Genomic DNA, 27,882 nt, shown 5'->3' on the forward strand with positions numbered 1-27,882 from the left:
TTTCAAATTTTAATCTCGTGATAAGATTGTTCATACCCCTTTATTAGTTAAGTTTTTTTATTTTTTTATATTAAACCCATGAATCACTCTTGTAATCGAAAAAAAATAAGAGGAAACTACATATATTTGGTCTCCTAAGTTTGGTTACTTTTCTAGTTTAATCCTTTTTCTTATTTTTCTATCATTTACATCATATAATTTTGAATATTTTTATATTTCAATCCTTTTCTCATTTCTTGATTTTCTATCATTTACTTTTCTAATTTTGAATATTCTTTACGAAAATTGAATAATGGAACTATGAGGATTAAGACATTTAATGTTGAGACAAAATTGAAAAAAAAAATTCGGACAAAATAAAATTACAACAAAAAGTTGAGGATCAAAATCAACATTTTTCCTAATAATTAATTTGATAAAAGGATCTAAACGGAAAAGTAATAAAATGTATTGGACGAAAACGAATCAAGAACGGAAAATGGTTCAAATAGAAAATTATTCAAAGGTATATGATATATATGGAAAAAAAAGATTAAAACAAAAAAAATAAAACTTACCAGACTAAATATGTAGTTTTTCATATATATATATATATATACACACATATACATATATACTAATAACAAAATTGTTTCTTTTATGGGTGATGTGATCTTTCTGAGTTTAAATGGTCGAGAAAGAGAGTGAGAACTGGGGTTAGGATTAGATAGGTTAACAAGAATGAAAGAACACTTGACAAAAGTTGGTACAGTTTGTTATTGACTTCAGCCAATATCCCCAAATCTTCAGTTGGCAAAAACAAAAAATTGACCGACCAGCTGATTTTTGCTTTCCTTGTTCGGATGGTCTGCCGTCTCTCTCCGACATCGAACCTTCATGTTTCTTTTTCTTTTTTTCCCCCTAATTCTATGTTTTTTGGGCAATTCCTCTCACTTGTGTATTGCTGAAATTATTCAATTTCGCTGTTAGGTTCACAGGTGGGTGGGAAATTTCAACACTATAATTAATGTGTGATTTGACGATTTCTTTTTTATCATGTCAAAACTCCCAAGATGAGGCCTGAGATACGTCTTAATAATGAACACCCCCCCCCCCCCCCCCCCCCCCTACGAATGTAAATCGGGTAACCTATATGTTCTTATTGTAACTGAGATACACCTCCGGCTCTCCTGAATTTATCTCGTGCGTTTTCAATTACGATGTATCAACATGTGATCTTATAGACAAATTTCCCGGGGCACCATTCTTGCGAGGCCTTCTTCTATTATTGAGATCCTTTTTTTTTTTTTGGTATATACCCGGTATCCAGTAACTCAACGAATCTCAACTAATCCAGTTAGAACCGGTCGGTCCACTAAGAAGCAAAGGTCTCTCAATTAATAATTTTTTTTCATTTACAACACTCGAATCCGAGACCTTGATTGAGCGAAACATTGAGATAATTAATGACATTCATCATTATATGACTGCATGCCCTAGAACAAGAACTGACATATCTAATCAACTGAAAATTGTCGAGATTTCCTATTCCTTTTTCTTGAATAATTAAATTTCTATGCCCTTGAACTGAGACGGCGGACTCACAATCGGAAAGTATTAGGTTGTGTATCCCCCAGAGTGCGAGTAATTAAGGAACTATGTGAATCCGAGTTATTGAACTCAAGGGGTCCTATTTATCATAGGAAAGGTAAACGAATCAAAAGTTTTATTCGAAGATCGATCTTCCAATGTCAAAAACATTGAAGTAAAAGAATGTAACACCTTAATCGAAACGAGACCCACGGGATGTGTTTATTCCGAGATACACGACAAAGCCACCAGCGGCAAACAGAAGATTGTAAAACTCAAACTATAATTTTGGAAGATTAAGAAGACACGGATCACATCATGAGGAATCGTGTACATAGAGTAAACTGCATTACCTTTGTAAGAAGGCAAGCTACGAAATGCAACCTTCAAAAATTCACTTTTTCCATGCATGACCCTGCTGCTTGGACCGACTTTCATGATTTCATCCTCTCTCGGAAAATGAATAAAATTTAGGATAATCAGATCTCTGATTCATCATCTACGTACATTTGAATTGTCTTACTGAGATATATAAGCGAAACATCAATTCTGATCTCGTTAATAAAGTTCCATATGAAGTTTCTGCAGTACCATGAAGTTGTACTTCGATCATTGGAATTAATATTCCCTCAGTTTGAGAGTACCAAGTACTGAAGTTGTCCAGATAAAATAGGGAATATAAAGTAATATTCCCTCCGTGTACTACATTATTACAAATTTTTCTTTTGATACTAAAGTGTTATATTTCTAAATTTTTTTTTATGATACTCCCAAAGTAATTTACTCGAATTTTGGAACATCCCGGAAATTTTGTGTTTGAGGAGATGAGTCATATAGTACTCACGTACTTGAGATGTACGAATCCCTTCTTTCATTCAACATTATTCTTTAATAGAATAAATTGTTCTTTGTTTTTCTTTTTTCTGGTCTTTTATTTAATAAGTTAGTTACCAGCTTGATACCTATTATAACGGCAAGAAAGCAACATTTCAGCTGGAATCGAAGATGATTTTGTCATCAAAAGTTTCAACCAAAAAATTAAAAAGTTATCATTATTTTGTTTTCTTATGTTTGGAATGACTCCTAACTCCAATGATGCCACGTGACATGTGAATATCGATTAATTCATGCTCACCGAAAGTTTGATGGAAACCAATAATGAATTATCACTCTTTTCCTTAGCTTGCCATCATTATTTTTTTTTTCAATTATAAAAAGAAGCATCAGCCTAACATAGTGAAACAAAAATCCTAATAGTTAATTAAGAAGTATGATTGTTCCACAACAAATATCAAATATTAAATCTTTTGATTATCAAGTGAAAACATATGCTGCTGTGCTCCATCTTCTTTAATTTATTTCTTTTGAGTGAATAAGCACATATAAATAATACTAGTAAATCCTGTTACAAAAAAAAATGAATTTCCTAAATGATATGTCAAATAATTTTTTAACTCGCACATATATTAAATAGCCCTTAGATATTGTGTAAATTAAATTCATATCTTTATAAGTTGAATTTTTGAATTAGGATAAATTTTGAATTTGATTATCAAGATAATATAATAACACTTTAATCATATATAACAAAACAAGAAAAGACTTGTGGACCATTATCGACCTCATCTATAGGGTATTTGGTACGAGATGCTCCATGTGAATTATTGAGAATCTGAATTTAAATTTCCTAAGTCCACTAGATTATCATGTTTGGCTGAATCTTATTACTAGTAATCTTTTTTTTGGGTAAAACTATTATTAATAATCTAGATGCCCATTTTTCACTTGGGTAGGAATATACTTTCTCAAGTAAGGGTAACTATCGCCGTTCGAGTCTTGTAATGGAAAAAATCTACGGGAGTTTTACCTCTTAGTGAACTGACTCGACTCGACAGAATTAGTCGGGGATCCATTAGTTTTCTGGATACTATAGTACACACGGAAAAAACATTATTAATCCATACCAAACATGGTAATAATACATTACCAATAATTTCAAAAGTGAAAATCTATATCGGTGAGAACCTATATAAATGTAAATCTAAATTACCAGTAATCCACTAACAAAAGTGTTGGTTGAATGGTAAGCAGCCCACCCCGTAAAGAGGAGAACACAAGTTCGAACCCTGGGAAGACCACTTGTTGGGAAATAGAATAACTTTTAATGTTCGATCTCCCGACTGAATTAATCAGATCCCATTGGGCTCTGGATACCGGGGTACACACCGAAAATTTACCGTTAATCTTAAATGGTAATGCACTAAATGCCACCTTAGACTAGTGGTGATTGGACAAAAAGCAAGGCCCCCTTTCTATCTCTATCTCTCTCTCCGGGACCTTCGTCACCTCCTCTTCCCGGCCAATGAATAACATGTCTGGGCGTGTCCCTCGCCTCTCTGTTCTCCTGTCTTCCCCTCTGATTTGTCTTCTCCCTCTTGTCTTTTGCCGCGAGCATGGAACATCTTCCCCAGTAAGTCCGGTGGTGGTCCGTCGGTCGGTCCGCTTGGTTCCAGCCCTAAGCTCGCATTGCATTCTAGATTAGAGCGGGGTGGCATGAAATGGTCCTATATCCCCCTCGTGCAGATGCCAGAAGTAGTTGCTGGTCTATGAACCCCAGAATAGCATATCCAAATGATAAGAAAGCCCATAGAAGCTACAATTTCAAAATTTACACTTAATTTTTAGTTGTTCCAGTATGATGAAAATAGATCTTTTTTTTTTTTCGGATTTCGGGGTTCTGGGGCTGGGTCAGGGGGTTTTTGGGTGATGCTATTGCGGATTAGTTTGAGGAGTCCCCATTTCTCGATTTGTGCATGTCATCCTTGCACGGGGGCCATGCTAATCTTTTTTTTTTTTTTTTTTGTATCGTGTCAAATTTATGGGATATTAAGAGACAAGTAAGCCCACAACCTAGCTGCTTGTTAAAAAGATGCATGTTGTGTGCCGTTACCGTGCTGTTATCTATGTGGAACTACTTAATAGAGGCTCTTTTTCTCTTCTCAATTAGGCCCACACGACTATCGTACAACCATGAAAATATGTGTTCTCCAATTTATACTGCATGCAACATCAAATGGGCTGAAGTATAGTAGCCCAACATTTATTTTTACGGTTCGCAAAATTTATGTCTCGAAAATTCAAAACGATTACAGTTCACATTCAAAATTGTATCGGACCATCTCGCGACCCCCCCTAGTCCCATCCCACAAGAATGATAACTTCCCATGATTTCCTCTCTCTCTCTCTCTCTAATTAGTAAATACCAATTACGAGAAGAAAAACATTGTTGCCATTTAGATCTATTTTCGTATTCTCTGTCAATTTTGCATTCGTGTACTGATGGATATCTCAATTATTTACTCTGGTAAATTATTGATAGTTGCTTGGTGGCTTTCCTACATACTTTGCCACTTGCCCCCTCGACACTCAGATCCACCCCGCTCTGATGGTCCTCTACTGTGTTTGATTACAAAAAAGTAAAAATAAAGTACCGCTGTAATTACATAAAACATGGAGAGACCCCCTCAAATATTTATATGTATTTTTTAGTTGAGCAATTAAGAAAAAATTTATATCTTTTTTTTTTTGGACAGGACAACACGACGTTTAAATGAGATTACTCCAATACTATAAATTGAGAAACAAGAAATCCATCATGAAATGTATTTATAGCGTAAAAGAACAATGATCAAAGAACAATCTCTCTTCATTTTAGTTGCAACTCACATTGCATCATCTCCCAGGATTCTATTTGATCATCAATCCAATCACCGTAGACACAATTACAAGGCCGCAAGGCGTCATAAGATAATCAATTGATAAAAGACAACCAGAGATTGATCAGTCTGATACAAGGTGCTTTGAAGACCGTACAGAACACACATCCCTCCATATAAAGATGACAGCCTTTCGTAATCCAAAATATTACATGCTCCAGCGACTTGGCCAAAACACAATTTGAGCAGGCAAGATCCGAGCAAAGACAAGATTGCATCACATATTAAGCACGCAAATCTAAGATAAATGAGAATGCACGCATTGCTCAAGGTACCTTCTCATCTGATAGAAAGATCGAATCCAAGATAAAACTGTGAAGCTGCCACCTTCACAAATATATCGCAGACAGATAGAAAAGGACTTTTTCAGGGAGACTCGGCATCACCGACTTGGAGTTGGAGACTCACAAAAAGTGAAAAGAGGATGGGAGAAGTTCACAGAGCAAAAGCCTTTCTAGACTGCTTACATCACCCTAATCTATCAATCAACTATATTAACTGAGGACTGTGCACTGACTCCTTAAAGATCTCAACTTTGTAAATACAACCCTCAATGTCTTTCTTCACATACAATAACTATAGTCTTTCCGCTGCCGAAAGACATTCAAAGATGCCACATCTCGAAGTTCCTATCATGACAATTACAATATGAACTCCTGCAACAGCATCTAATTAAAGCAAACCTAAGGCGATAAATACACCTATTTAACACTTCTCAGTATCTTCCTTCAAATTATCAACTACCATTAACTAACAGATAATATCTGCTCAGCTGAAATAGAAAAACTACTTCCTAAGGAGATTTCAAGGACATCCATAAATGCTCTGCACCTCAGATTTCCAGGAACTCGACCACAAATATTATATGACGATCTATATATGAACATATGATAGCAGTTCACCTAATGAAAGTGGACCGAAGGCAAAGATATGCTGATCTACAAATATATTTGCTGACAGAAAAGCAATCAGCCTCGGCTAAGAGCCTTCAAGGAAGTTAATAAATCCTGCAACAGCGTCTACTGCTCGTGCTCCTTTTCAGTAAAAAAATATTATACCAAAACAATCCCACGTCAAGTGACTCAAAAAACCAAGGCTGCTTCACTCAAAACGGCCATGAGGCAAGCAAGCAGCTACAATCCATGGAAGAAAGAACCTACTAAAAGCAATTTGGAAGCAGACAATAAATTCTTCAAGCCATCAGCGGTAGCCAAAACCACATAGAACATGGCAGTAATTGCTTCCTCAAGATCAGCTAACTAATGGAGAAGTTCCATCCATTAGACCCAACTAACATAGACAATACCCAGAATGTTGCTACCCATAAGCTACGACTTGAGACGTCTACAACTAAAACCGGCCATGAACATGAATGCTTGATACATCTGATGCATTTCTGAGCAACAGCAACATAAATGTTCATCTTCAATAATGCAAATCATCTGAACGAAGCGGGTCGAATGGACATACCCGTCAGCATATATTGCTTAATGATAACAAACAAAAGCAGAAAAATATGAAACATAAAAGATCCAGAGCAAAATGCAGATTTTGCAGCTTAGAATTTTCATATCGGATATCTGTCAGATTCAGCCCCAAAATGCTACAGAGTTACAGATCTGACCTCTCATTCTAAACCGGATTAGAAGCACATCTCATGAAACCCTAACGGCGAAAAATGAATTCATACTTCCTTTTCCTACCAAGATATGAGGAGTTCAGATGAATTCTGACCAGCTGCAACTCTCAAATGAATCGATTTCACGTGCTCTGCACCTAAACCCGATCTACACCCGTGCAGCGACGGCGGGTGCAGCTGCTGCGGCAGCAGAGGAGGCGGCACCGCCGAGGAAGGAGAGGAATCCTGTGTTGGCAGGCTCTTGATCGTCCAGGAACAGGTCCTCAGGAACCCGGAAAGCACCGTGCGCGCACACCAGCGCCAGCCCGATCATCAAAGCAGAGATCAGCAGAGATCCAACGGTCGTCAAGAAAACCACCACGATGGTCATAACCACCAGCAACCCTAAGATCTCGCGGTCCGAGAACGTCCGGCCGAAGAGCACAAGCGGCTGATCGGACGGCCGGAAGAGGTAGAGGAAGAGCCAGGCGGCGAGCAGGGACAGAAGGACGAGGAGAGAGAAAGGGTGCGTGACAAGGGATAGGGCGAGGACGAGCGCGAGGAAGGCAACGTAATTGACCTTGAAGTAGGAGAAGTTGCGGCGGATCCGGGAGGCGGCCTCGGTGAGGTTTTCGGGGCGGGCCATGGAGGTGCGGTCGACGAGCTCGTACCACGGGCGGCGCTGGGAGAGGCCATGGCGGACGGAGGAGGTGAGGCGGGAGATGAAGACGCGGAAGGCGGGGGTGGAGATTTGGGGCTGAGACTGAGATCCGCCGCCGGCAGACTGGTTAGAGATCGGGAGGGTCGCGGGCGAGGCCATTGGTGATGGGTGGGGCGGGTGGAATGGCAGCGGCAATGGCCCGGCGCGCGGCGGAGATCTCGAGGGGGACGGCGGACAGAGAGAGGAGGTGCGGGGAGAGTAATCGAGGTGAGGCGTCGGATACGATTCATCGAAGCCCATTTTGGAAAGGGAATGCCACAATTTGACGCCGTTTCTTAACGGTATGAACCGACAAAACGGTATCATTTCCAAACCGTTAAAAGGGATCATCAATGGACAATGATGCTTGTTGACATTCGTCCTCGTGACTCGTGAGCCTTTGAATTGTCATAATCTAGCAATTATTGGATGGATAGCTCGATCTTATAATCCAAATGATTTCTAAATGGAATTGTGTTGATGGAATCAAAAATCATTTGCGACCGATTACTATCCTCATTATCATATTTGAAAAATCTTCTTCGTTATGTATATAAGATCATACTTGAACGTTATGTATATAAGATCAACTTAGCCCTGCATCCATACCTCCCATTTAAGTTGGGACTACCTCTATTTACCCCAAAATTTTGTTAAAGTGATAGAGCAATCAATCTCCTTGTCTAATGACTATATGAAATATACGGAGAAACCGATGAGGCAATGTAGTTCCTTGTTATTTTTTTATGTCATCGGTAATGAATGTTCTAGTACTAAGAGATCTATATATAGTGCAGGTGTTACATACGACATTGCTTTGCAGTCATATATTATCATCTCGCTCAAATTGGATTAGTTGGGATCCATTGAAAAAAAAAACTATTCTTTTAATACAAAAAAGAAAAAATTATAACACTTGAACGTCCTGCAAAATTAAGGAAGATAAAAAAGAAATAAAATTTTTCACATTTTGCGTATTTCACGTAAAGGAATGAACATCTGCATTTCCTTATTGTTTACATCCCTGAATTTATGTCGAATTGAACCTATGAATTGTATCTATTGGACAAACCATTCATTCCGAAGTTCTAAGCTTAAATTCGAGTGAATAGCGCCAAATATATACAAATCTCTATCTACTAGAAAACGGACAAGACTTAAGATTCGATCGGTTGAATCAACTGAATTCCTTCGGATTCCGACCGTACTTGTCTATTGAAATTGCCCATGCCCCCTTTGGTAGTTCATTGGTAGGCAATGGGATGCCCACCGCTGGTAAGTGAAGTGGTTGTTGGTTCCCAAAGTTCCCTCCTATTCTCTGTTGCTGAATTACTAAAACCGAAGCTGAGCTCTCAAAATCAGGTGAGGCCAGCATATCGGAGACGGTGCCAAGCTCGGGGCACTCGCTCCACTGGTCGAGTCCCATGAAGATGGGAGAGTCCTGATGATGCCTCCCGACTATTATCAGATCGAAGCTGTCTACCATCCCCCTCAAGAACGCAGCTAGACCCACACCATCCCTCACCACCTCTTCCATGTATACGAACCGCTCATTCCCCATGTTCTCGTGTCGGTACTCATAGATAAACTCCGAATCGAGCTTCCTGTCCTTTGTGTTCTCGTTCCCAAAGAGGAGGAATCTTATGACTGTTAGGATGACATTCTCATGCTTCACCATCCTGCACCCATAGGCCAAGGACTCTGCGTCATCTGGACCTCCGATGAATAGGACGGCCACGTGATAAGAGTTATGGCTATTGAGGACTGTGAGCGAGTTATCCACGGGTCCACGGTCAATCAAGATCCCAACGGAGCATGGGGCTTTCTCAAGGACGTGGAGGTTCATGGTCCGGATGTGGGGGTTCACGCTATCAATGCTCCCATCCATGGACCACAGCTTGTGGAACGGGACCACGACAAGGTGCGCCCCTTCATCCAGTGCTACCTGGCATATGTCGTCGTGCATGGTAAGGAAGTCGGAGATGGCAGTAAAGGTCTCCACCGTGACAAATCCCTCATGATCATGCCCATAGTTCTTGAAAGCGTTTGTGATGTGGCCTGAGGAGGACGTGCTTGTGTTCAGGGACCGGTCCTTGTGGCTCACGAGGATGGCGGTGGTCCTGCCCACAAGCTCCACCAGCACCATCACCATAACGAGGATTGGGCTCTCCTTGCTCGCATGAGAAATCTCCACAAGGTTGAGGAGAGTGGGGACGCTCTCTTGGCTGTTGATACAAACCAGGATGCGAAACTCCGCATCGTGCTTGGAGTGCTGGATAGTACATCGCTTGACTGATATGTACTGCCTCGAGGGATGATAAAGAATTTTTATCACCGGCGTTGTGCATGCCGTCACCACTAGGACTGAGATTACGCACAGGGAGAATGCTTCATTTGTCAGGAGCTGCAAAGAAGAAGGAAGAAGATTGAGTTCAAAGGATGTGCACTTATTTAACTAAGTTCACTATAATTTACGCGTTAGGACGTTCGGAAATTGAGTCTCTTACACCGGAATTTCTCCACATATCAAAGAGCACTAGCTCCATGACGCCTTTTGAATTCACAATGAGTGCGAGAACGAAAGCTTCCCTGAACGGCAGTTTCATGAAAAGAGATCCTAACAGTACCGCTACGAATTTGACCAGGAAAGCAAGGACCACAACCATCCCGATAATCCAAAAGGACTCAAACCCAACACTGAAGATATCCGCCTGCAACCCATTTATGGATACAAAGGTGGGGTAGAGTAATCCCGAGACGAGCGCCTCGGCTTTGGTTTCTATTGCTGTTCCAAGTGGCGGTCCATCGGGGACGAGCAGCCCAAGAAAGAGTGGACCCAGGATGTAATGTTGCCCGATGCTCTCGCTTATGAACCCGGTCATGAGCACAATCACGCACACGATCATGAAGTAAGTCTCTGCCAATGGCTTCCCCGGTGGAGTTTTGTCTATCATCAATTGGATTAACGGCTTTACGAGAAAAGCTAGTGCGAGGAGGAGAGCGAGTGCTGCTAAGAGCGCCAGAGCTGCTGAAGCTGCACCGCCAGTCTGATTCTCGGACAGTGCTGTCCCGGTTGCCGATATAAAGATATTGATCGTGTCACAAAACATCGAGGACGAAAGAGCTAACCGTCCCAAGTCGGTGTTCGAGATTCTCAGTTCAGCGACCAGGTAGGAGACAACTGGGAAGCCTGTGAGAGACTGGGCCCCGGCGATGTATCCGATAGATTTGACGAGGGAGGCGTGCATGGGAATATGACGTGCAATAGAGACTGCAAAGATGATCGTGAAGGTGAGTGTGGGGATGAGCATGAGGGTTCCGATTATGGCGGCCTTCTTGCCCGGGTTCACCATGCTGGTTGGATCCATCTTCACCCCGAGTCCGAAGATGAAGAACATGACGCCAAAGGTCGTGAAGGTCTCGATTGCAGTGATGCCCCACTCGGGGAATATGTTGGACCCAATGAATTTAGTGCGGCCAATGCACGAGGGACCCAACAGGAGGCCTGCCTGTTCAGTTTAAACTTTTAGATTAGGCAAACGCGCGGTGTGAGCTCTTTAAACAGGGAGAGGGAGGCACATAGGGAACCTTACTAAGAGTTGAGACGTGACGGACAGTTGTCCAAGAGGCTGCAAGGCGAGGTGGATGAGGTGGGAGATGACAGAGATGACGCTCATCTGAAAGAGGAGGAGCGTCGGCGGTGAACGGAGCGGGTTGGCATTCTGCCATATGTTGTGCGGGATGTAAAGCCCTTGTTGGCACACCATCGACTTGTTCCCGATCACCAGCGATGTCGCATCCCGTACATGGGCTGCTATTTCCATTGCCATAGGAACTTCTTTTCTTCCTTCCTTCCTTTGCTTATCCTTTCCTTTTTTGCTAAGGAGGAGGAGGAGGAGGAGGAGAAAGAGATAAGTCAGTCAATGGCCCTCAAATCTTGGAGAGAGATTTGTGTTTGGCCTTCAAGTGAGAGAGAGAGATCGGTAAGACATCGGTCGATAACTAACGGTTACAGTGAAAGTCTACTTTAACTATCAAAGACAATTACCAAAAATAGAAACAATACCAATTAAGAAAGAGAGGTCTAACTTATTCAGTTACTTTTGTTGATGGAGATTTAAAAAAAAAAAGGGAAACACGTTTTTGGTCCTCAACATTTTCTTTTATTGTCATTTTCGTCCGAAATCTTCTTCTTTTTCATTCTTGCTCTCAATATGTCGTATTTTCGCCACTTTAGTCTGATTGATATTTTTTGGGTTCAAGAAAAGCACAGCTTTACCCATTTTATCATTTTTAACATGAAATTTTTCTTTCACGACATGAATATAATACAAATTTTCATGAAAAATTAACAACATGCTACACGGAATACAAAACTCAAAGTTTATGTTTTTCCTAATGTTTTTCCTAGTCATTACCCCAACTTTTTCTGTCAGTAAAATGCATTCTTAAATAATATAATCTCTAAAATTTTTAAAAGAAAAACCTTTAAATGAACAAGGAAAAGGGGAGGGGCGGATGGCTCGCTAGAGGCCATCGGCCCCCTGACCATGGCCGCTAGCAACCTCACAAGTGGTCGGCAATCCTGACATCAGGGGTCGTGGCTGCTAGGAGTGTAAGTGAAAGGAGACAATTCTCAAAAAGTTTGGACTTGCCATAGAGGCCTCCCCCGCCCTTGTCCCCTTCTTCTTCTCTCCTAATCAAGGATATGGATGCTGGCGACCCCTCCACCACCCTCCTCCCCTTCGTCCTCTCCCATTATGTTTTAATTTTTCTTATTTATTTTAATATTGGGCATGAAGACCTCATCGGCAGCCACTATCATTGCCGACCATCGATGAAGCCGCTGGCGACCTTAATCAGAGGGGAGGTGGCAGCCAATTGCCCTGTTGCGCCCTGCCCTACTCTACTTCCCTCCCCTTCTCCCCACGCGTTTCCCGGTTTTTCATTTTTTTCTATTTCAAAGATATTGTTAATAAAAATGCATTTGTTGATGGAAAAGGGACCCTTTTGACAGAAAAATAAAGATTGAATTAAAAGGGGTAAAGATGCAAAAAGTTGATGAAAAAGTAGCAAAAAGAAAGATCTAGGGCCTGTTTGGTTTCGCAATTGTATTTTAGAATCACAATTCTAACTTAATTCTATTCACTACAAAACAAAATAACTCATACAAAGTCAAAGAGTGGGTCCCATTTTTATCACTTTTTCCCACAACAAAACAACATAACTCATACAAAGTCAAAGGGTGGGCCCCATTTATACCACTCAAAATCAAAATCAAAATCTGATTTTAAAATCCTACTATAAAACCAAACACCACCCTATTAATAAAGAATCGATGGTTGAGGATTGGAAGTGCCTATTTCGCTTTGTTGATTTAGTGGTGCTCATTTCCTTTCAAACCTTTCTATGATTTCAATGTCATTCCCCTGCTTACAATTTTCCATATAAAACCACTTCACTTCCTGTGACCTGATATATGGGATAATCGTGCTTTGTGAATGCATTGTGGACAGGCTATTATGAACATATTATTAGTATCCAGAGACGTTACTCTATATCAGTTGTACCAAGCTTGAGTGGTAGACGGACGCCGATTAGTATGAAATCTAGGTATAGTGAGTTATAGACCTTGTTAAAAATTTAGGTGTTAGTCCACAAATCTTTTCTCTATAGTGAGTTATAGACCGAGTTTGAAAAGGTCTTCAGAATTTAGAAACCGCATGCTTAGACATGTATATTGGGCCGGAAATGGGCTTCTGCAAGTCTTCGTTGTTAGACGAGAGTACCATTGGGCCGATCACTGTGAGGCCCATAAAGCTTTGAACCGGGCCCCGCTTCCGGGCAAAGAGGATTAGAACGATGACGTGTTTCGGATAGAACGTACGACGCACCTAGACGCGCTTGGACCGATGACGTGCCCCCCCCCCCCCCACATTATTATTTTCCCAAGACCAGATTTATAATTAATAACAGCATTTAAAAAAAAGATTTATATAATTCACTTTCTAATTTTAGTTCATCGCATTTTCTCACGAGGCCGAATTGTCCCGGAAAGCCAGCGGTGACCATCCCGGCCCCTATCCATCCAATGTCTTGAGATCGGTGGAACGGTCCGTGCCTCGGACCGTAAACTTTTTCTCATTTTCTAAATTAAAATTCGATGCAAGTATAATTGCCAATGGCGAAGATAAACGGGAAAATTAAAGTAAAGTAGGTTGGGTGGAGGTGCAGGTGGAATTACTGTGGACTGGCTCACAGACTCCAACAGCAACCGTAGTTTCAGGCTTTGGAGACTGCGCTCGGGCCCACTTGATCCGTCCCGTTGATGGGCATTTCTTATGGTCGTCTTCCCATATTGCCCTCGATCAATTGAGCAGGTGGACAGCTCAAAGCCATTCCTTTCGGGGATGGCATTTCTGCAATTACAGTCCGAATTAGGCCCTTTTATTTTCCCTTGCTCTCTATATAACTAAGCCCTCAAACATCCTAACTTTATCCATTCGTTAAGAGGTAATTTTGATTCGCGGATATCGTTTCATCGACCAGTGGCAAATGGGCGTAATTACAGGGACGTACCCAGCACCGCCGCCGGCGTCAAGCCTGAACCCGAACGCCCCGCCGTTCGTGCCGGCGGCGTACCGGGCGGTGGAGGACTTCTCCGAGCAGTGGTGGGCCCTCGTCCAGTCGTCCCCTTGGTTCCGGGACTACTGGCTCCAGGAGCGCTACTCCGACCCCCAGCTGGACGACTTCGGCTCCGATTTCGACGACTTCCTCCTCCTCCCTGAAGACCTGGACGTCTTCGACGATTACGACTCTCCGAACCGTAAGCTCTCTTAACCCATCTCAGAGTTCTCGCTCGGGACTGTCTGACTCAGGTTTCTCGCCTCTGGGGTGTCTCTGTTTCTGCAGAGGAGGACGGGAAGAAGGACGATTGCACCGATCTGGTTCCGATCGGGGGGTTCAAATGGAGGAAGCCGAAGGCTGAGAGGCCCAGATTTGCGGAGAAGGCCCCGAAGATCGTGAGCGCGAAGGTGAGCCCGAGGATGATCCAGCAGCCCAGGTAGAATGAGTCGCCGGAAGCACCGAGTTTAGATGTCTGAGTTGCCCGTTTTCTTTGTACATAGAGAAGAACTGACCCGTCGTCGTTTGTGTCTGTTCCCTTTGTGTTGTTCATGAGTACGAGGAAAAAAAATCAAACACTCTGTGGTGTCTGTTGTTGTTGTTTGATGACAAATAAATAAAAATGTTAACACCAAAAACAAAAAAGAAAAAAAGTTGAAAATTTTGGCCTTGCAGATTCTGTTCAGTGTATTCTATCTTGCTGGTAATTCAATTTCTTGCTTGGTCGGATTGATTCTTAAGCGCGTTGAGGAAGGTTATTTGAAGGCAATAGAAGGTGGTTGTCTGCAACAAAAATGGGTAGAACAGCTGCAGGATTATTTCATCGGTGAGTTTAACGTGTTACAAGCAATTTGTCTAGTCAAATAATACAAGACGATCTCGGATCTTTAATGTCACAAGCTCATGATATCGAACAAGTCGCGCAATCTCTGATTGAACTAGATAACCGGTCCATACAATCAGTTCGTTTGACCGCCGTCCCAAAGGGTAGCCTGCTTCTTGATCTTGTGAAGAGCTCTGATGACTTCCTCTGATGTTACATTCCCGGTCACCATGACCTTGTTGAGCTGAGTATCCACGTCGTATGTATCGACTGTCAAACGAATCAAGGCTTCAGAAACCCTCTCTCAATGTCCAGTGACAAATTCAGTAACCGAGATGAGAACGAGCACCTTACCTTCCATGTTCTTGATCACCTTGAGGATCTTCTTGATGCATTCGTCGCAATGGAGGCCCACTTTCAGTTCCACCACCTGAAGCAGAAATAATTTCTCCGGGATAATGAGAATTCAATCGATCAATCGATGAAAGATCAACCGAGTTACTTAACATTGGCCACGATCTCTCGACCGAGCAGACCAGTGCTGATGAAGCAGCAGACATAGTTTCTCCAAATAACAAGAATTCGACCCATCGGTGAAAGATCAACTGAGTTACTTACATTGGCCATGATCTGTCGATTGAGCAGAGCAGTGTTGATGAAGTAGAAGAGGCGAGGAGAGGGAACTTCTATTTCTATCAATCAATGTTACATTCCACTGTTTGTGAGCATGTTTAAGTAATGAATGCGGAATCGGATTCTTCGCTTGATTGATGGGAATTCTTATTACTTTTATGAAGAAAAGAGCTTCTTTTACCCATCTCTTTGTTGACTCTGCTCCCTGATGAAAAAGATAGTGAATTTGCTGAGCAAGGCCGCACCGAAGACGAGACTTCACAGTTTATATGAGGTGCCACGTGGAGCAACAAATACCGTCGAAATCGTTCTTTTCATAATGAAAAATAGAAGGCTCTATAAGAAATATTGTGTATTTGCATAATATTAAGGAAATAATCTCTTAATTAAGTGACCTGTCAAAATATATTAAGTGGTTTGAGTGAGATATTTCATATCTTGTGAATTACAGTTAATATTTTTTTGATGGGAAGATATATAAGGAAACGATATTCTTAGGGGTTTCTAGCTCTGTCTAACTAAAGGGCATGTGTCTCCATCTAAACCTCTCATACAGAGAGGTTAGGAATTAGAAGACACTCTCGATCTTATTTTGTTTTACAGGTTTATCATGACACGTGTAGAAATCATCGACGTCATCAAGACAATGGTTGAATGTCAGTTTATTCCGCTACGTAATTTATTACTATTAGATTAAATTATTAATCTTACAGTTGGTATCAGAGCCAACCTTCATGCCATACTTGATGCTATAGTCGTATCATGTGATTAGGGTTTGCAATTTACCTGTCAATTAAGGTCGATTGAATTTTATTCTTGCAATTAGGGTTTCAATTATTGCAATATTATTCGATTTTATGTGGTTAATCTGTATTCAATCTTAATCAAGCCGGATTAGGGTTAATTAAAGCTAATTAGGGTCGGATTAGGCGTTTAAGGGCCTCAGGTGGCCGCGGTCAGCCTTGGGGCGGCCAAAGGGTCACACCAGTCCCGGAATCGGTAGAGGCCGTGTGTTCGGCCGGTGACCCGACCCAGACCAGATCGAATCGTCGTCGTTCCGTGGCTTGAGATCGACGCCGCTGAAAGGCGGTGCGATTGCGGCCAAGCGGGGGTCGCCGGTTGCGTCATCTGGCTGTCGATTGCTCTACCACTGAATTGGAATCGAGCCTTGAGCCGCGTCTGGCGTTGTGGGTCATCCGGTCTTGGCCCACCCAGCTGGAATCGTGGTCGCGGCGCTCTATCTCGGTCTCTGTCCTCCCGATCCGTCCCGAACCTCCTCACAATCTCAGTCCGTTTCTCGAGCCCAGGTCGAGCCGGCGACCGTCATGGCTAGTGACGGCGATGGTCGCTGCCGTGGCAGAGGTTGTCCATGACGGGCGCTGCTGTGGCTGGGGTTCCGATGAGAGGAGGCGGCGGCGAGGGTTCTCGGGAGGTGATTGCCGCTTAGGGTTTCGGGACGAGTCGGGTGGAGAAGGTGAAGTTGACCCGACCCGGGTAGATTTCGGTTTCACCCCATCCAATCTCAGCCCGCTCCATCTTTAGTCCAACCCGAATTAGTGTTTGGGTTTCGGCCCAACTGAGCTGGTCCGACCCACTTCAGTCCTTTTGGGTTGGGCTTGGGCTGAAGCCCATTAAGTCAAGCCTGGTCCAGTGGACTGTTTTGACCGGTTCAGTGACCAGTTTGACTGGTTTGATCCTGGTTTGACCGGTTTGGGTAACTCTGACCGGTTGTCTGGTTCAGTTATTTTCTGGTCCAGTCCGATGCTATGTGGTGTGGTTTTAAGGATATAGGAGTAGTCAAAGCACCCTATATAAGGCAAATCACGTATAATTAAATTACAATATAGTTATTGGCATCAAATTGTAATCGAGTCGTGAGATTAACAGTATTGCCCCATAGGGTAGTTATTAGCCTTGAGACTTAAATTAGTCTAAGAAGGTAAATTTTGGTATTATGGTCGGATTGTTCTATGCCCAAAGGATTAAGGAATAGTTTCATCGTAATTATCAAATTTGTTTGTCTCACTAGTAACTTCATGCATTTTTGTGGCATATCCCCACAGGGAGGAGGAATTTACTATATATGGTTATTTCTTATTTTTCATAGCACGTAGCTGATGTCCTTGATCTTTGCAGTTCTTCCTCAATCTATTCTTGAAAATATTGCTCATGTTTCTATCCTTGATTGCCAAAATTTTTCTGACTGGAGGAGTCGATTCTTTTCACTCTATGGTACATGGACCTGACGCTCCGTAAGGAGGAGCCACCTGCTCCCACGGATACAGATACGCCTGAGGTCAAGGAGAAATATGAGTGGTGGGAGAAATCCAACCGCTTAAGCCTCATGCTCATGAAGTCCCGTGTGAATAAAAGCATACGGGGAGTTGTTGGTGAGGTGACTAAGGCTAAGGATTTTCTGAAGGCAATTAAAGAACAATTTGCCAAATCAGATAAGACCTTGGCAAGTAACTTGATGAAAAGGTTGACTAGCAAGATCTTCGACAGTTCAAATGGTGTACGTGCACACATTACGAAAATGAAGGACTTGTCAGCTCAACTCAAGACTCTAAAGATTGATATCTCTGAGCCATTTTTGGTCCACTTCATTCTCAATTCCTTGCCAGCAGAGTATGGACCTTTTAAGATCTCCTACAACACACATAAGGAGGAGTGGTTCATTACAGAACTCTTAACCATGTGTGTTCAAGAGGAGGAGAGGATGAAGCAGGACAAGCCAGAAGTTACCCATTTGGCTACCTGTCCAAAGGGTAAGGGCAAGAAAGATAATGGGAAGAGACAGTATAAGGCGCCACCCAAGACGGATGGCAGTAAGTTAAAGTGCTTCTTCTGTAATAAGGATGGGCATGTAAAGAAAGATTGCCCCAAATATAAGAAATGGCTTAAAAAGAGATATATCTCAATTTCTTTAGTATGTCATGAATCATTTTTCTTTGAAGCTCCTAAGAATACATGGTGGATTGACTCTAATTCTTCAATCCATATTGTGAATACCATGCAAGGCTTTCTCAACCTAAGGAAACCAACGGAAAGTGAGAGGTTCGTATATTCAGGGAATAAGAGAAGCTCTCAAGTCATTGGAGTTGGGACATATCTCTTTAGAGAGGATTAAGAGATTGGTAAAGGAATGAGTCCTAAAGACTCTGGACAACACCGATTTTAAGACTTGTGCGGACTGCATAAAGGGAAAGCAAACCAACAAGACATCTAAGGGTTCTCCAAGGAGTTATGAGCTTCTCGAAATCATACATACTGAAATATGTAGTCCATTTTCTACTCATTGTTTTAATGGTCAGAGATATTTTATCTCATTTATTGATGACCATTATAAATATATGTATCTCTATATTCTAAATGAAAAGGTGGAAGCTCTTGATGCTTTCAAATCATTTAAGGCAGAAGTAGAGAAACAAAAAGATAAGAAAATCAAGATCGTTAGATCTGATAGGGGTGGGGAGTACTATGGACGATACACAGAGAATGGACAAATGAGTGGTCCATTTGTGAAATTCCTCGAAAGTGAAGGTATAGTTTCTCCATACACAATGTCTGGCACACCACAACAAAATGGTGTTGCTGAAAGGAGGAATATGACGCTTATGGATATGGTAAGAAGCATGATTGCCTATTCTAAGTTGCCACTGTCATTATGGAGTGAAGTTTTAAAGACCGCTGTATATATATTGAATAGGGTTCCTACCAAGGCAGTGCCTAAAACACCTTTTGAGATTTGGTGCGGTTGGAAACTTAGTCTGAATCATTTACACGTATGGTGTCGTCCTGCTGAAGTAAGGGTGTATAATCTTTACATAAAGAAATTGGACACGAGGACCATTAGAGGTTTTTTCATTGGCTACTCCGTAAATTCGAAGGGTTTCAGGTTTTATTGCCCTTCACACAATCCACGAATTGTCGAATCAAATAATACAAAGTTTCTTGAGGATGTTGAACCTAGGGGGAGTAATGGTACTCGAACTATTGAGTTTGAAGAAACTCAAGAAAGTGTTTTGGTAGCTACAATACCTTTAGTTGCATTAAAGAATAATCGATCGGTCGATCATAGAGAGCAACCAAATCAGGAACAAACTTCTCCTACTGAAGTTATGTTTCAACCAGAAGAGCCAACTAGTTCTATTCAGGGCACTGAACAAGTTGATTTACGGAGATCCTCAAGAACTAGGAAACCTGATATTTCTGATGACTATCTTGTATACCTTGTGGAGTCCGACTTTGATGTTGGACCTAAGGAAGACCCCATAACTTTTTCACAGGCCATGAGTGAGGATAACTCCTCATTTTAGTTAGATGCCATGGAGGATGAGTTAGATTTATGGCTAAGAATGGAGTTTGGGATCTCGTCGAATTACCAGAAGGGGCGGTAGCAATTGGCTACAAATGGGTGTATAAAACCAAAAGAGATACTTCTGGTAATGTTGAACAATATAAGGTTAGACTTGTTGCCAAGGGTTTTTTTTCTCAAAAGGAGATTACCACGAGACTTTCTCTCCGATTTCTAAGGACTCGTTCAGGATAATTATGACAGTGGCGGCTCATATGGACTTAGAGTTACACCATATGGATGTGAAAACGGCTTTTCTTAATGGGGATCTTGATGAGGAGGTGTACATGAAGCAACCTGAAAGGTTTAATGATGATAGTCATAAAGTGTGCAGGTTAAAGAAATCTATATATGGACTAAAACAAGCATCCCGCCAATGGTATCTAAAGTTTCACAAGGTCATCACTTCATTTGGATTTTCTGAGAACCTTGTTGATCAATGTATATACCTTAAGGTCAGTGGGAGTAAGTTTATTTTCTTAGTCCTATATGTAGATGACATACTCCTTGCAAGCAATGACTTGGGTCTGCTAGAAGAGACTAAGCAGTTTCTTTCTACTAATTTTGAAATGAATGATATGGGTGAAGCCTCTTATGTCATTGGCATAGAGATTCACAAAGACATGAAACAAAGAACTTTAATGGCCCGTTTGTTTTCAAGATTAAAATCACAAAAAATTTAACTGATCATGAGCCGGACATCATTTTCCGTAATCATGCAAGGGGGACAAATATCAAACTAGCATCGAGCTCTACACTCGGACATAACTAGAGGTGCACCATTAGCTACCTCGAAATTGGATCAGACCATTATTGGGCCCATTAATATGAGACGCACTTTTAGCTTGCCTCGAAACCGAATCTGGCGTAGTGTGAGCTCATACGAGAACGCGAAAGCATAACCCGCTTTGATACCAGAAATTGTTGAACTAACGGTAGAAAAAAACAAAACAAAATGCTTTGTAAAGGGGCACACATTTTATTTTCTGCAGAGAATGCCTTTTATAAAGGCTTACAGTAACAAAAACTAAATAACAAACCCCACTATCCCTTATAACAAAAGAACAAATCATCCACTAACCCAAAAGACTAGCAACAACAAACTGAAAATTATGGATAAGAAAACACAAGACTCAAACTAAACAACAATAATAAAGACTTTGTCACAGAAACTCTATAACAAACTTATTCGAGCTGAAACAGGGGTTAGTGTTGCAATTTAACACTCCCCCTCAACACCAGCTTCCATCCTCTCCACCATGCCGAGTTGATGATAGAAACTTTCAATCTTGTGGCCACTCAAGCCTTTTGTGAACAAGTCTGCAACGTGATCTTCTGTTTTAACATGCGGCAATCCAATTTCTCCTTGCAGAATTTTTTCCCTGATAAAGTGGTAATGCACCTCTACTTGTTTAGTTCTTGCATGAAAAGCCGGATTCTCCGCCAAACACATAGCTGACAAGTTGTCACAATATAGAGTAATGGGATACAACGTTGGTAGGTGCAAATCTTTCAATAATTGCACAAGCCAAGCACTCTCTTGAGCTGCCATTGCTGCTGCTCAATATTCCGCCTCTGTTTTCGGCAAAGATACAGTTGGTTGTCTTTTGCTACACCAAGAAAATGCTCAGGAGGCCCTGCTCTGATACGTTCATTTCTTTTTCTTCTTCTTTTTTTTTTTTGCTGTCGATGGTGTCCGACGCCGTAGCAACCGTCTAGTCTACTGGGCGATATATTGTACGGCCTAAGGCCTGCCATTAAACCCCAGATGTGGATCCCCGAGAGAACCGAACCCTGGACCTAATCCCTTGTTGGTTTGTAACGTTCATTTCATTTCATTAGCAAATAGTAAATAATTTACATAGGACACACCAAATACATATAAGGATATATAACCCCACCAAAACAAACACAAAAATATTTACAAAAATGCATGCTTAAGAATCCGTTCAGTCATGCAACAATAGATCTACCGACACATACATAGTTATAAACAGTGGGTTGTGGACAGCGAAAGGGAAGCTTTAATACACCTATGTTAAATTGTAACACCAACTCCTGTTTCAGTTCGAATAAGTTTGTTATAGAGTTTCTGTGACAAAGTCTTTATTATTGTTAGTTAGTTTGAGTTTTGTGTTTTCTTATCCCTAATTTTTAGTTTGTTATTGCTAGTCTTTTGGGCTAGTGGTTGATTCGTTCCTTTGTTATAGAGGATAGTGGGATTTGTTATTTAGTTTTTGTTATTGTAAGCCTTTATAAAAAGCCTTCTCTGCAGAAAATAAAATGTGTGCCTCTTTACACAGCATTTTGTTTTGTTTTTTTTCTACCGTTTGTTCAACAATTTCTGATATCAAAGCGGGTTATGTTTTCGCGCGATCGTGTGAGCTCACACCACGCCAGATTCGGTTTCGAGGCAAGCCAAAAGTGCGCATCATATTAATAGGCCCAATGGTGGCCTGACCTAGTTTCGAGGTAGCTAAAGGTGCACCTCTAGTTAGGCCCGAGTGTGGAGCTCGAGCCTAGTTTGATATTTGTCCCTCCTCACACGAGTACGGAAGATGATGCCCAGCTCAAGATCAGTTGTTAAGGGCGGGTATTTAAGGGCACGTGGCACGAGTTAGACAACACGTTACCACGTGAGGGCGGGTGTAGAGACATGTTATCCCACATGAAAAAATTGAGAAAGAAACCACAAACTTATATGAGGCTTGGGTCCAGCAACCTATTAGCTTAAGCTTTTGGGTTGCAGATGGACTCAAGTCCGTAATTTGGCTTCCGTTTACGACCTCCCACAGGTCTTGGCCTTGCATATAAGACATCATACATGTAGACCAAGAATTGAAATTTTGATTGTTGAGCTTCTTGACTCCCTCGATGACCTGAAGATCACTCATCTTGCCAAGAGAAAATGCTTAGGAGGCCCTGCTCTGATACCAGAAATTGTTGAACAAACGGTAGAAGGAAAAAAAAAACAAAATGCTGTGTAAAGAGGCACACATTTTATTTTCTGTAGAGAATGCCTTTTATAAAGGCCAGTAACAAAAATTAAATAACAAACCCCACTATCCCCTATAACAAAAGAACGAATCATTCACTAACCCAAAAGACTAGCAACAACAATCTGAAAATTAGGGATAAGAAAACACAAGACTCAAACTAACCGACAATAATAAAGACTTTGTCACAGAAACTTTATAAAAAACTTATTCGAACTGAAACAGGGGTTGGTGTTGCAATTTAACACTCCTCCTCAACACCTTCTTCTATCCTCTCCAGCATGCCGAGTTGATGACATAAACTGTCAATCTTGTAGCCACTCAAGCCTTTTGTGAACAAGTCTGCAACCTGATCTTTTGTTTTAACATGCTGCAATCCAATTTCTCCTTGCATAACTTTTTCCCTGATAAAGTGATAATGCACCTCTACATGTTTAGTTCTTGCGTGAAAAACCGGATTCTCCACCAACCACATAGCTGACAAGTTGTCACAATATAGAGGAATGGGATACTCCGTTGGTTGGTGCATATCTTTCAATAATTGCACAAGCCAAGCACTCTCTTGAGCTGCCATTGCTGCTGCTCGATATTCCGCCTTTGTTGTCGACAAAGACACAATTGGTTGTCTTTTGCTACACCAAGAAATTGCTCCTGACCCAAGCATAAAAACAATTCCTCAACAATCCAGGAGCAATTTCTTGGTGAAGCAAAAGACAACCAACAGTGTCTTTGTCGACAACAGAGGCTGAATATCGAGCAGCAGCAATGGCAGCTCAAGAGAGTGCTTAGCTTATGCAATTATTGAAAGATTTGCACCAACCAACGGAGTATCCTATTCCTCTATATTGTGATAACTTGTCAACTATGCGTTTGGCTGAGAATCCGGTTTTTCACACAAGAACTAAACATGTAGAGGTGCTTTATCACTTTATCAGGGAAAAAGTTTTACAAGGAGAAATTGGATTGCAACATGTTAAAACAGAAGATCAGGTTGCAGACTTGTTCACAAAAAGCTTGAGTGGCAACAAGATTGAAAGTTTTTGTCATCAACTTAGCATGGTGGAATGGATGGAAGCTGGTGTTGAGGGGGAGTGTTAAATTGCAACACCAACCCCTGTTTCAGTTCGAATAAGTTTGTTATAGAGTTTTTATGACAAAGTCTATTATTGTTGGTTAGTTTAAGTCTTGAGTTTTCTTATCCCTAATTTTCAGTTTGTTGTTGCTAGTGTTTTGGGTCAGTGGATGATTCACTCCTTTGTTATAGGGGATAGTGGGGTTTGTTATTTAGTTTTTGTTACTTTAATCCTTTATAAAAGGCCTTCTCTGCAGAAAATAAAATGTGTGCCTCTTTACAAAGCATTTTGTTTTGTTTTCTTCTATCGTTTGTTCAACAATTTCTAGTATTAAAGCAGGACCTCTGGAGCATTTTCTCTTGGCTAGATGAGTGATCTTCGGGTCATCGAGGGAGTCAAGAAGCTCAACAATCAAAATTACAATTCTTGGTCTACATGTATGATGTCTTATATGCAAGGCCAAGACTTGTGGGAGGTCGTAAACGGAAGCGAAATTACGGATTTGAGTCCATCTGCAATCCAAAAGCTTAAGCTAATAGGTTGCTGGACCCAAACCTCATATAAGTTTGTGATTTCTTTCTCAATTTTTTCATGTGTAATAACATGTCTTAACACTTGCTCTCACGCGGCAACGTCTGGTCTAACACGTGCTACGTGCCCTTAAATACCCGCCCTTAACAACTAACCATGAGCCGAACATCATCTTCCGTACTCGTGTAAGGGGGGACAAATATCAAACTAGCATCGAGCTCCACACTCGGACCTAACTAGAGGTGCACCTTTAGCTATATCGAAATTGGGCCCATTAATAAGAGGCGCACTTTTGGCTTGCCACGAAATCGAATCTGGCGTGGTGTGAGCCCAAATGAGAGCCCGAAAGCGTAATCCGCTTTGATATCCGAAATTGTTGAACAAACGGTAGAAGAAAACAAAACAAAATGCTGTGTAAAAAGGCACACATTTTATTTTTTGCAGAGAAGGCTTTTTATAAAGGCTTATAATAATAAAACTAAATAACAAACCCCACTATCCCATATAACAAATGAACGAATCATCCACTAACCCAAAAGGCTAGCAACAATAAACTGAAAATTAGGGATGAGAAAACACCAAACTCAAACTAACAAACAATAATAAAGACTTTGTCACAGAAACTCTATAACAAACTTATTCGAACTGAAACAGGGGTTGGTGTTGCAATTTAACATAGGTGTATTAAAGCTTCCCCTTTGCTGTCCATAGCCCACTCTTTATAACTATGTATGTGTCGGTAAATTTATTGTTGCATGGCTGAACGGATTCTTAAGCATTTATTTTTGTAGATATTTTTGTGTTTGTTTTGGTAGGGTTATATATCCTTATATGTATCTAGTGTGCCCTATGTAAATTATTTACTATTTGCTAATCAAATAAAATGAACGTTACATACCAACGAGGGATTAGATCCGCTGGTAAGATGACAACAAGCAGTAGGTCAGATCCAGGGTTCAATTCTATCAAAGATCGACATTTGGGGTTTAATGACGGGCCTCAGGCCGTACAATACACTGCCCGATGGACTAGTCGATTGCTACGTTGCCGAACACCATCGACAGTAAAAAAGAAAAAAAAAGAAATGAACTTATCCGAGCAGGGCCTCCTGAGCATTTTCTTGGTGTAGCAAAAGACAACCAACTATTTCTTTGCCGGCAACAGAGGCAGAATATCCAGCAGCAGCAATGGCAGCTCAAGAGAATGCTTAACTTGTGCAATTATTGAAAGATTTGCACCAACCAACGGAGTATCTCATTCCTCTATATTGTGACAACTTGTCAGCTATGCGTTTGGCGGATAATTCGGTTTTTCACGCAAGAACTAAACATGCAGAGGTGCATTATCACTTTATCAGGGAAAAAGTTCTGCAAGGAGAAATTAGATTGCAGCATGTTAAAACAGAAGATCAGGTTGCAGACTTGTTCGCAAAAGGCTTGAGTGGCAACAAGATTGAAAGTTTCTATCATCAACTCGGCATGGTGGAGAAGATGGAAGCTGGTGTTGAGGGGGAGTGTTAAATTACAACACCAATCGCTGTTTCAGTTCGAATAAGTTTGTTATAGAGTTTATGTGACAATGTCTTTATTATTGTTGGTTAGTTTGAGTCTTGTGTTTTCTTATCCCTAATTTTCAATTTGTCGTTGCTAGTCTTTTGGGTTAGTGGATGATTCGTTCTTTTGTTATAGGGGATATTGGGGTTTGTTATTTAGTTTTTGTTACTGTAAGCCTTTATAAAAGGCATTCTCTGCATAAAATAAAATGTGTGCCCCTTTACAAAGCATTTTGTTTTGTTTTTTTTTTCTACCATTTGTTCAACAATTTCAAGTATCAAAGCAGGGTCTCCTAAGCATATTCTTTTGGCAAGATGAGTGATCTTCAGGTTATCAAGGGAGTCAGGAAGCTCAAAAATCAAAATTACAATTCTTGGTCTACATGTATGATGTCTTATATGCATGGCCAAGACTTGTGGGAGGTCGTAAACGGGAGCGAAATTACGGAATAGAGTCCATTTGCAACCCAAAAACTTAAACTAATAGGTTGCTGAACCCAAATCTCATATAAGCTTGTGGTTTCTTTCTCAATTTTTCCATGTGGGATGACAAATCTCAATACCCGCGCTCACGTGGCAACGTGTGGTCTAACACGTGCCACGTGCCCTTAAATACCTGCCCTTAACAACTTACTATGAGCCGAGCATCATCTTCAGTACTCGTGCAAGGCGGGACAAACATCAAGCTAACCTCAAGCTCCACATTCGGGCCTAACTAGAGGTGCACCTTTAGCTACCTCGAAACTAGACCAGGCCACTATTGGGCTTATTAATATGAGGCGCACTTTTGGCTTGCCTCAAAACCAAATATGGCATGGTGTGAACCCACACGAGCGCGCGAAAGCATAACCCGCTTTGATACCATAAATTGTTGAACAAACGGTAGAAAAAAAAAACAAAACAAAATGCCGTGTAAAGAGACACACATTTTATTTTCTACAGAGAAGGCTTTTTATAAAGGCTAACAATAACAAAAACTAAATAACAAACCCCACTATCCCCTATAACAAAGGAACGAATCATCCACTAACCCAAAAGACTAATAACAACAAACTGAAAATTACCGGTAAAAAAACACAAATCTCAAACTAACCAACAATAATGAAGACTTTGTCACAGAAACTCTATCACAAACTTATTCGAACTGAAACTAGGGTTGGTGTTGCAATTTAACATAGGTGTATTAAACCTTCCCCTTCGCTGTCCACAGCCCATTGTTTATAACTATATATGTGTCGGTAGATCTATTGTTGCATGACTGAACGGATTTTGAAGCATGTATTTTTGTGTTATATATGCTTATATGTATCCGGTGTGTCCTATGTAAATTATTTACTATTTGCTAATGAAACAAAATGAACGTTACATACCAACGATGGATTGGATCCGCCGGTAAACTGACAACAAGTAGTAGGTCAGGTCCAGGGTTCGATTTTCTCGGGGATCGACATCTGGGATTTAATGGCGGGCCTCAGGCCGTACAATACATCGTCTGGTGGACTAGTCGGTTGCTACGTCGCCGGACACCATCGACAGCAAAAAAAAGAAAACAAAAGAAATGAACGTATCAGAGCAGGGCCTCCTGAGCATTTTCTTATTGTTGCAAAAGACAACCAACTGTGTCTTTGCC

At 41.2% G+C, this 27,882-nt stretch overlaps 4 protein-coding genes across 4 annotated transcripts; 1 reads left to right on the forward strand and 3 right to left on the reverse strand.

The window, feature by feature from the left end:
* Positions 1 to 6,788: 6,788 nt before the first annotated feature.
* Positions 6,789 to 7,921, reverse strand: LOC116196117 (PRA1 family protein B3). Its single transcript, XM_031525680.1, has one exon. It carries the CDS (start codon positions 7,781 to 7,783, stop codon positions 7,133 to 7,135), a length of 651 nt encoding a protein of 216 aa, XP_031381540.1. The 5' UTR covers positions 7,784 to 7,921; the 3' UTR covers positions 6,789 to 7,132.
* Positions 7,922 to 8,613: 692 nt separating this feature from the next.
* Positions 8,614 to 11,532, reverse strand: LOC116196116 (cation/H(+) antiporter 15-like). Its single transcript, XM_031525679.1, has 3 exons — positions 11,257 to 11,532; positions 10,171 to 11,172; positions 8,614 to 10,067 (listed from the first exon to the last, which is right to left on the reverse strand). Exons 1-3 carry the CDS (start codon positions 11,491 to 11,493, stop codon positions 8,841 to 8,843), a joined length of 2,466 nt encoding a protein of 821 aa, XP_031381539.1. The 5' UTR covers positions 11,494 to 11,532; the 3' UTR covers positions 8,614 to 8,840.
* A 2,611-nt stretch (positions 11,533 to 14,143) lies between these two features.
* On the forward strand, positions 14,144 to 14,963 carry LOC116196118 (protein EARLY RESPONSIVE TO DEHYDRATION 15-like). Its single transcript, XM_031525681.1, has 2 exons — positions 14,144 to 14,489; positions 14,576 to 14,963. The coding sequence occupies exons 1-2, from the start codon at positions 14,219 to 14,221 to the stop codon at positions 14,728 to 14,730; spliced, it is 426 nt and encodes a 141-aa protein (XP_031381541.1). The 5' UTR covers positions 14,144 to 14,218; the 3' UTR covers positions 14,731 to 14,963.
* A 119-nt stretch (positions 14,964 to 15,082) lies between these two features.
* LOC116196119 (protein SODIUM POTASSIUM ROOT DEFECTIVE 1) lies at positions 15,083 to 15,888 on the reverse strand. Its single transcript, XM_031525682.1, has 3 exons — positions 15,729 to 15,888; positions 15,465 to 15,540; positions 15,083 to 15,380 (listed from the first exon to the last, which is right to left on the reverse strand). The coding sequence occupies exons 1-3, from the start codon at positions 15,735 to 15,737 to the stop codon at positions 15,247 to 15,249; spliced, it is 219 nt and encodes a 72-aa protein (XP_031381542.1). The 5' UTR covers positions 15,738 to 15,888; the 3' UTR covers positions 15,083 to 15,246.
* Positions 15,889 to 27,882: the final 11,994 nt, after the last annotated feature.

Source organism: Punica granatum, chromosome 2 (assembly GCF_007655135.1).
Source record: "Punica granatum isolate Tunisia-2019 chromosome 2, ASM765513v2, whole genome shotgun sequence".
Classification (NCBI taxonomy): domain Eukaryota; kingdom Viridiplantae; phylum Streptophyta; class Magnoliopsida; order Myrtales; family Lythraceae; genus Punica; species Punica granatum.